The sequence below is a fragment of the Drosophila navojoa genome, chromosome 2 (genome assembly GCF_054131105.1).
Source record: "Drosophila navojoa isolate 15081-1374.11 chromosome 2, UAZ_NAV_1.0, whole genome shotgun sequence".
NCBI lineage: Eukaryota > Metazoa > Arthropoda > Insecta > Diptera > Drosophilidae > Drosophila > Drosophila navojoa.
In genome coordinates, this window is record NC_142890.1 from 4,960,486 (window position 1) to 4,970,254 (window position 9,769).

The 9,769-nt window shown below is 45.7% G+C and overlaps 3 protein-coding genes across 3 annotated transcripts; 2 read left to right on the forward strand and 1 right to left on the reverse strand.

The window, feature by feature from the left end:
- Position 1: 1 nt before the first annotated feature.
- Positions 2-2,944, forward strand: MED27 (mediator complex subunit 27). Its single transcript, XM_018111755.3, has 3 exons — positions 2-327; positions 387-653; positions 712-2,944. Exons 1-3 carry the CDS (start codon positions 152-154, stop codon positions 1,154-1,156), a joined length of 888 nt encoding a protein of 295 aa, XP_017967244.1. The 5' UTR covers positions 2-151; the 3' UTR covers positions 1,157-2,944.
- On the reverse strand, positions 1,214-4,268 carry LOC108657009 (gametogenetin-binding protein 2-like). The gene is made up of 4 exons (XM_030383474.2): positions 4,024-4,268; positions 2,815-3,381; positions 1,598-2,752; positions 1,214-1,526 (listed from the first exon to the last, which is right to left on the reverse strand). Exons 1-4 carry the CDS (start codon positions 4,117-4,119, stop codon positions 1,323-1,325), a joined length of 2,022 nt encoding a protein of 673 aa, XP_030239334.2. The 5' UTR covers positions 4,120-4,268; the 3' UTR covers positions 1,214-1,322.
- Positions 4,269-4,431: 163 nt separating this feature from the next.
- Positions 4,432-8,860, forward strand: pic (DNA damage-binding protein pic). The gene is made up of 7 exons (XM_030383468.2): positions 4,432-4,633; positions 4,768-5,179; positions 5,244-6,168; positions 6,234-6,585; positions 6,649-7,843; positions 7,914-8,310; positions 8,381-8,860. Exons 1-7 carry the CDS (start codon positions 4,573-4,575, stop codon positions 8,459-8,461), a joined length of 3,423 nt encoding a protein of 1,140 aa, XP_030239328.1. The 5' UTR covers positions 4,432-4,572; the 3' UTR covers positions 8,462-8,860.
- Positions 8,861-9,769: the final 909 nt, after the last annotated feature.

A 9,769-nucleotide genomic window follows, 5' to 3' on the forward strand; every position in this document is an offset into this window, starting at 1 on the left:
CGCGAATGCCAACATGCACACTTTAGCATTGCCAACTGCGATTCGTGTCATCAATTGTGGCGGCAAACCGATAGGCATCTAATCGTGATGTGATTATCGGCATATAAACAAATTTTATTTTCCAAAAGAATAACAAGTTTTGGTTGCTCGAATGCAAATGGAAAAATTAAATCAGACTTTAACAGCTGTTAAGAACTTACGCTCAAGTGTCCGTCAGTGTTTTGAGCACCTGGCCGATGGCACCGATGGCGAAGCTATCGAGGAAAGCCGCAATAAATTTGTGCACGATTTTCAGGAAAGATTTGCATCCCTCAACTCGCAAATACGGTGAGTAGATGTAAATGTAAATTTTTTACTCTAATTTGATCGTTTTTTAATGCTTACAGTGACTTGGAGCAGCTTGTTAATGGGCTCCAGGTGCCGCCGTCAGCCTACCACTTGGGCAACACCACATTTCTTGCCCAGGAAACGACGCAGGAGCGTCAGGCGCTTTATCCGCAGCTGGTGAACAGCTACAAGTGGATCGATAAGGTGCACGATCATAGCATGTTGGCGTTCAACAACCTCAATCAGAACACGCTACGTCGATCCTACAACTATTGTTCGCAGAAGCGCCAGCGCTTGCCGTTCTCCTCCTTCAACAACGATCCGGAGTGAGTGACTAAAAACTAATATAATTTACATTGGTTTACATGTATCTTTTCTGCTTAGTCACATTGATAAGCTGCTAAGTGACATTAGCCATCCGCCGCACACAACGTATAAAGTATTTCATCCGTTTGGCTCCAATGCGGTGGCCATCGTCTCCATCAGCAACGTGCTGAAGGCGGCGATTGTCTTTAAAGGCGTGCTCATCGAATGGGTGACCATCAAGGGCTACGACGAAATACTCGAGCACGACGATCTGTGGGCGGAATCGCGCTATGAGGTGTTCCGCAAGGTGCAGGAGCACGCCCACTCTGCCATGCTGCACTTCTTCTCGCCCACGTTGCCCGATCTGGCTGTGAAGAGCTACATGACCTGGCTCAACAGTTACCTCAAGCTCTTTTTGGAGCCCTGCAAGCGTTGCGGGAAATACATTGCGAACGGCTTGCCGCCCACGTGGAGGGACTTGCGCACATTAGAGCCATTCCACGAGGACTGCCGCAACAGCTAAACAATACACAAACACTTATACATATACATATATATATTTTTAACATATTGATAAGCATAACTTTATACTTCATTTATTTCAAAAAACAAAAAAAATTATATGTATGTATTTTGAATGCAATCGCCGCGTCTCGCGGCTAAATAACTACAACGGTTTAATGCAGGTTTTAATGGCCAGTTGAGGTGGCATTGGTGGGTGCTCCTCCTACGGGCACACCATGCTGCAGACACATGCGCTCGAAATTCCGACGCAATGTGGCGCGCAGCTGCTCGCGTTGACGCTGTACTTGCTCGCGCTGGTATTGATAGGCCAGCACCACCTCTTGGGGAATGTAACAGCAGTTCTCATCGTCCTCATCGTCGAAAAAGTCCTGGAATCGAATGTGAACAAATCAAGAATTAAAAAAGAGCTTGGAGTCATGGCATGATGGCTGCTACTAACCAACATCTGCAGCAATGAGAACTTTTCGTCCGATTGCGTCTGCTGACCATAGACCGAATCGGAGACATAACTGTTGGGTGCCGCAACATCAACAACGGATTCCTCCTCTTCTTCTTCCGCCATCATGTCGTAATTATGATGATTGCACAGTCCGTCCGAGCAGGAGACTTCGGAGCCTTCCAGGGACGAGACTGCACTGGAGATGCGCGAATTGGCATGCGATGCGTGTGGATCGCTGCCATAGCCAGAGTCGCGCACATCCTGCTCGCAGGGACAATTCGGCATGGGTGCTAAACAGTCGTTGCATTTTGTAGCCTTGGGCACCGCGTCCAGGTGCTCATCAACACACAACTTCTTTTTATGCTTTTTGCTAGCAGACTTTTGCTTCTTTTTCTTCGGTTGCTTCTTCGATTTCGATTTCGTTGGTTTCTCACTTGGCGTCGGCGGCTTTGGCTCTGGTTCTGCATCGGCATCAACATCAACGTCAGCGTCTGCACAAACCATAACAATGCCATCGTCGATGGCATCATCAATAGCATCCACAGTCGGTTCAGTGTTTGCTTCAGCCTCACCGTTTACGCCATCCTCTTCCTCCTCGCAGTCCGTTTCGGCAGCGTCGTTCGCATTGTTATCGTTCTCACACAGACGATGCATGTTCTTCTTCTCATCCTTCTTCTTCTTCTTCTTGAGCTTCTTTTGCTCGCGCTTCAGCTCCTTGGCCTTCTCGGCCCGACTGATCTCCTGATAGAGCAGCTCCAAGTTACTAATGCCCTGCTTCTGCTCCACGCGCTCATGAAAGCTGCGACAGAGCGCATGTACGCCCACAGCGGCCAGCACTTGACAGGCGCGCTCCTCCTCACGCAGACTAACATAAATGCGACGCAAGCGCTCGTACATGATCATGCCAACGCATGTGAGCACCTCCTCCTGGGCGATTTCCAACGTTTTCGCATGGCGTTCGCGTAGCTTCGAGTAGCTTCCATTCACCTCCGGCTCGGCACGCTTGATCAGCGCATCAAGGAACTCAATTTTATTCGTGCTCACATGTATGTGCTCGTCGGGCACACATTTGCGGATGTGCGCATACAGCTGTGCCGCATAGCCCTTCTCCTTGGTGGATATCTCGCCAATGAGTATTTTATAAGCACGCTCGATCTGTATTTGAATTATAATTTTATTATCGAATGATATCCCCTATTGTGTGGTTGGTTACTTACCTTTGTGCGACAGCCGGCGCAAAACTTGTGCTTCTTCAAATACTTGTCGAGCACTTCCTGCAATTCTTTCGTTTCAATGATGGTCACCTCAGTGCGGCAAGTGCTTTTCATCGCGGACCACACTTCACGCCAGGTTTCCGAAAACGGTTTGGCACGGAACGTGTCTAACGAATGCAGCACACAGCGTGTCTTGTTGCGCAGCTTATTATCGAGCAGATTGTTGAGTACCTCGTGATGCCGATATAGCAGCGTGCCCAGTGCTTGGGGTGTTTTCAATTTCTCCTCCGTTATGCCCAGGGTGCAATTGTTGCGCAGCTCAAGCGGGTCAACCGTTTTATGTCCGGACTCAGCTAGCTGGTAAAACAGACGCTCCACCCGTCGCCGACAACCCACACACTGGACGCACTGATTGAGCACCGAAATGAAGCCGGTGCTATCAATCACAAGCGATTGCTTGCGTTCCGTCTCTGTGAGCAGATTAAATTTACGTGAGAATTCCTCCAGTTCGCGACCCCGTATCTGTGGGCTGTCAATGACAAGTCCTTTGCTGTTCAGGTCCATTAGCATCTGGCGATCACGTATAAAGACAATGATTGAAATCCAGATCAATTAAAAGCGAGTAAGAGAACAGTGCTTGCAAAATATAATACCACATATACACAATAAACACACATATGCACACAAAGAGAAAGAAAAATGCATTTGAAACCTGTTTTTGTTAAATTTTTCTTTCTTTTTTTTTTTTTGTCGGTGTTGCCACTTCAGCAACATGGCGACTCTATGTAAGGTGCAGCGGGGAGTCGGGCAGGTGCTGAGAATTGCCGAACTGTTTTTAAGCGGCTGTTTATTATTGTAAAGACTTCTAGGAGCATACAGAATTATCTCGATATGAAGTTTAATTAAACAAAGTTTCTCATTTATGGGTGCAGTCAATGAGTATATACATATATATATGTATGTTTATGTACTTGTATGTGTTTACTACGCACATAGGCATACACAAATGCACGCGTACGTGTTATGAAAGTTTGACAATGTTCACACATACAAAGAAACCATCATTACACACACGCACACACATATGATACAAAAATGCATAAGTATATGGGATTTGTGAGGGGGTCATCAAATTGTTAACTTATATGACATTTGAGAGCAAGAGTTAATTTTACATGATACTACATGATGCTGTTCTACTTTTTCACTTACCATTAGCTTATCGCCTGCCACCAAGGGTAAATGCCTTCTGCCCACATAATTAGAATCATCTTCATCAGTATTATATACTTTAGTTAGTCTCGCCATGTTCTTTCCAAGACCAACGATGGCAGTTTCAGGCACTTTTTTGACGCACTTTGTAGCAACAAAACACAGCACAATGCTTGAAGCGTATTTTCAATTATATATTATACTAGAATATTGTGTTCTTTACACCGTAAATCGGCTTGAAAAATGATTTTTCTATGATTTCAAACACGTATGTAGGGTTCAGCAAGTCGTCCGGTCGCCATTAATAAATAGTGTTGCGTAACGAGAGACATTTGATATTTTTGCAGCACAGACGCCAATGCAACCTTGCATTTTTGACGTTGCCAGACCACACAAAAAGTTAGCCCGACTCAACAAGATGAGTTTTTTTTAGCGCGTTTTGTTGGTCTGTGTTGCTTTGCTGCAAAGTTGCTTTTGAGTAGATTTCCGTAAAATAACGCGTGCTTTTTAGATTGTTGTCTAATCTGGTCTTGCATTAACATTGACAAGATGTCGCATCACTATGTGGTGACTGCACAAAAGCCAACAGCGGTTGTTGCTTGCCTCACGGGTAAGTAAACGATGGCGAAATTAATTTTCAGCGTGCATATTGTGGCTAAATCGTAGCCGGCGTTATTAAGCAATTTTGCATTGCATTTTCTTTAGCTATATACTCATGCTTTTGTATATATACACATTTCCCAGGCAATTTCACATCACCGACAGACTTGAATTTGATTATTGCCCGCAATAATCAGGTGGAAATAGATTTGGTTACACCTGAGGGTTTGCGGCCTCTGAAGGAAATCAACATCAATGGCAAAATTACGGTAATGCGACATTTTCGTCCGCCGGACAGTAACAAGGACTTACTGTTTATATTAACGCGACGCTTCAATGTCATGATTCTCGAGGCACGCATGGTGGGTGATAATATAACCGTGATAACAAAGGCCAATGGCAATGTCTCCGACTCCGTGGGCATTCTATCCGAAGGCGGTTTTATTGCCGCTATTGATCCCAAAGCACGTGTGATTGGCATGTGCCTCTATCAGGGTCTCTTCACGATTATACCCTTGGACAAGGATGCCAGTGAGCTGAAGGCGACAAGCTTGCGGTAGGCTGACAAAAATGATCGAATTGGTTTTAAGCTTTTTATTATAATTGTAAACGTTTTGCAGCATGGATGAGCTAATTGTGTATGATGTGGAGTTTCTACATGGCTGCATAAACCCTACAGTCATCGTTATACACAAGGACAACGATGGTCGCCATGTAAAATCCCATGAAATTAACTTGCGAGACAAAGAATTCATGAAGCTCGCCTGGAAGCAAGATAATGTAGAGACAGAGGCTACCATGCTAATACCCGTGCCTTCACCTATTGGCGGGGTCATTGTAATTGGACGTGAATCCATTGTTTATCACGATGGCAGCAATTATCATGCCGTAGCGCCGCTGACCTTCCGGCAGAGTACCATCAATTGCTATGCACGTGTGGACAGTAAGGGATTACGTTATTTGCTGGGCAATATGGACGGGCAGCTCTATATGCTCTTCTTGGGCATCAACGAAACCGGCAAAGGCTCTACCGTCAAGGACATTAAAGTCGAACAGCTAGGCGAGATTTCGATACCAGAGTGCATCACCTATCTGGATAATGGATTCTTGTACATCGGCAGTCGCCACGGCGATTCGCAGCTGGTGCGACTCAGCTCTGAGCCCATTGATGGCTCCTATGTCATACCGGTTGAGAACTTCACGAATCTGGCACCCATTTTGGACATAGCTGTCGTGGACTTGGATCGTCAGGGCCAGGGTCAGATAATTACCTGCTCTGGCAGCTTCAAAGATGGCTCGCTTCGCATTATTCGCATTGGCATTGGCATACAGGAGCATGCTTGTATCGACCTGCCCGGCATCAAGGGCATGTGGTCCCTGAAGGTGGGAATCGATGACAGCGTCTATGAGAACACGCTAGTCCTGGCCTTCGTTGGGCATACACGCATCCTAACTCTGTCCGGGGAGGAGGTCGAGGAAACCGAAATACCCGGTTTTGCGAGCGATCTACAATCGTTCCTCTGCGCCAACGTGGAATACGATCAGGTGAGGAAATAACTAAGGAGCTTTAAGCATATGTTAATGATATGGTATTTGTATATCTCTGACAGCTCATTCAAGTGACTGCGGAGAGTGTGCGTCTGGTCAAGAGCTCCACCAAGGCGCTGGTTGGCGAGTGGAAGCCAGAGGGTGATCGTTCCATTGGCGTCGTCTCCTGCAACAGCACCCAAATTGTTGCTGCCTCGGCGCGTGAGATATTCTACATTGCCATTGAGGATGGCAGCCTGGTGGAGAAGTGTCGCAAGACTTTGGCCTATGAAGTGGCCTGCTTGGATGTCACCCCGTTGGATGAGAAGCAAAATAAGTCCGAATTGGTAGCTGTGGGTCTGTGGACCGACATATCGGCGGTTATACTGTCGTTGCCCGATTTGGAGACAATTTATACTGAAAAACTAAGCGGTGGTAAATTATCTAAATTTAATCACATTCCATTTTCTCTAATCTCGGTTGACTTTGTTTTAACAGAGATAATACCACGCTCCATACTGATGACCACCTTTGAGGACATTCACTATCTACTGTGCGCTCTGGGCGACGGATCCATGTATTATTTCATCCTGGACCGCACCACTGGCATTCTGACCGACAAGAAGAAAGTAACGCTCGGCACACAGCCAACCACATTGCGCACGTTCCGTTCGTTTGCCACTACGAATGTGTTCGCCTGTTCGGATCGTCCGACTGTGATTTATTCATCCAATCACAAGCTTGTGTTCTCCAATGTTAATCTCAAGGAGGTGAACCATATGTGCTCGCTTAATGCCCAAGCCTATCCGGACAGCTTGGCGCTGGCCACCAAAAACTCTGTCATACTGGGCACCATTGATGAGATTCAGAAGCTGCACATTCGAACAGTGCCGCTGGGCGAGGGGCCCCGTCGCATTGCCTATCAGGAGGCTTCGCAGACCTTTGCTGTGTCCACATTGCGCATCGATGTGCACGGACGTGGTGGAGCTAAGCCGTTGCGTAACAGCGCTTCTACCCAGGCTCAGAATATCACCTGTAGCTCCAATATGCTGCCCAAACCAGGTGGCGGCAATTCAACGGCGGCCAATGCAGAAGTTGGCCAAGAGATTGACGTGCACAATCTACTGATTATTGATCAGAACACGTTTGAGGTATTGCATGCGCATCAGTTTGTGCCGCCGGAGACCATCTCGGCATTGATGTCCGCCAAACTGGGCGATGATCCCAATACTTACTACGTGGTGGCCACATCCCTCGTCTTTCCCGACGAGCCGGAGCCAAAAGTGGGACGCATTATTATTTTCCATTATCATGAGAATAAGCTGACCCAAGTGGCCGAAACCAAAGTCGATGGCACCTGCTTCGCTTTGGTGGAGTTCAATGGCAAAGTGCTAGCCGGTATTGGCAGCTTTGTGCGTCTGTACGAGTGGACAAACGAGAAGGAGTTACGCATGGAGTGCAACATACAGAACATGATTGCGGCATTATTCCTGAAGGCCAAGGGTGACTTTATCCTAGTCGGAGATCTAATGCGCTCCATTACGCTGCTGCAGCACAAGCAAATGGAGGGCATCTTTGTGGAGATAGCACGCGATTGCGAGCCGAAGTGGATGCGTGCCGTCGAGATCTTGGACGATGATACTTTCCTCGGCTGCGAGACACACGACAACTTGTTTGTGTGCCAGAAGGACAGGTGAGCTGGCTGATTGATACTCAATTCACATTGAATTTAAACAAATTGTTGTTTTGCTTTGCTATTCAAGCGCTGCTACAACGGATGAGGAGCGTCAGTTATTGCCGGAGTTGGCTCGGTTCCATCTGGGCGATACAGTTAATGTATTTAGGCATGGCTCGTTGGTAATGCAGAATGTCGGCGAACGTACCACGCCCATCAACGGCTGTGTGCTCTATGGCACCTGCAATGGTGCGATTGGCATTGTCACTCAAATACCACAGGACTTCTACGATTTCCTACATGGTCTCGAAGAGCGTCTGAAGAAGATCATCAAATCGGTGGGAAAAATCGATCACACCTATTATCGGAATTACCAAATTAATACCAAGGTGGAGCCCAGCGAGGGCTTCATAGATGGAGACCTAATTGAGAGCTTCTTGGACTTGAGTCGAGACAAGATGCATGAAGCTGTCACCGGCCTGGAGGTAAGTAGAAATGCCCATCATGAAAGTTATATACGAAATTGATATATAATTAATGGTTCCTTTATTACAGCTAACGCTGAACGGTGAACGGAAGAGTGCGGATGTGGAGGATGTCATCAAGATTGTGGAGGATTTGACGCGCATGCATTGAACCATATAAAATATATTGTGCTGTATTTAATTCATATAAATATTGGCAATTGATGAAACTGTTTGTTTTCGATACCATGTATCCCCGTGCACCCATTCAATCCAAATCTCTCTATTGTCCACTAACAGATTTTGGCTATGTAATCTGTAAACTAACAGTTATATACTGTTTAACATTCATTATATATATATGGCAAAAAAAGAAGAAAAAGGAAACAAATATAAATATGCTTTTTGACGAGCTTTTAAAGTTCTGTTATTCGAATAAAGTGCTTAACTTTAAATATTATTATTGTTTGTCAAAAATTATGATAACTGATTTGGTTAAATCTGTATACATATATGTATAAATGAATAAAATGAATACTCTTGCAGTGTTATGTAGTAAAGTTCCTATTCATATCCGTAAACTGATATAACGTATTTCTCACTCAAATGATTCTACTGTATGTAGTCATTGAAATTTAGATCCCAACTATCATATGCCAGCGAGGGTATAGTTTTTCGGGGTTTTTGCTTTCATTTCCTTTTTATTAAGGACATATCTTGGTTATTTGAAATTGAATTAAATGAGGGATATTTTGTATTTTAATGGTTTTTAAGAACAATTATTAAACTAAGAGAATCGCCTTTCGCCTCCTAGTATCTAAATTATATATTTATGTATTTATTCAGCTCTCGTTTCTGGTTCAACTTTAGCTGTTCAGGAATAAGCTTTCGACTTGAACCGGTTCGGTTCAGTTTTTGGATTTGATACCGCACTTGCGATAAGCTGCGATTGCGCAGCGTTTTCACACACTCTACGCACTTCCAATCAAAATACGGCATTAGCCATTATCAGCACATCTTACACACACACACACATGTAAACACAATCATGCACATGCAATAGTGTTCAGTTCCGGAGCAAGCAAGCGCTGCTCTGTTCGTTGCTCACGTGCGGCCCGCAAACGTGAGCAATAAGCAGTTGTATAAGGGGTAGCGAGGTGCGACTGGCGGCATTGGCGTTTCATTCATTAATACACGCATACAAACACACACACACACACACACACTTAACACGCAGGCGTACATACATACGGTCAGCCACTGGAATGCTGCATCCACCACCAATTTCCAACGCCCGCAGGCAAAACAGTTGTTTTTACATATGCGCGTGTGAGTGCGAGTGTATGTGTGTGTGTGTGTGTGTGTGTTTGAGTGGTGTTTGTGCTTGTATGCGTGTGCGCACTCGATGCGCCTCCACACGCTTTGACAGCGCCTGCTGCCTGCGCTGCTTGCTGCGCTGCTCGCAGCGACTGCCGCCGCT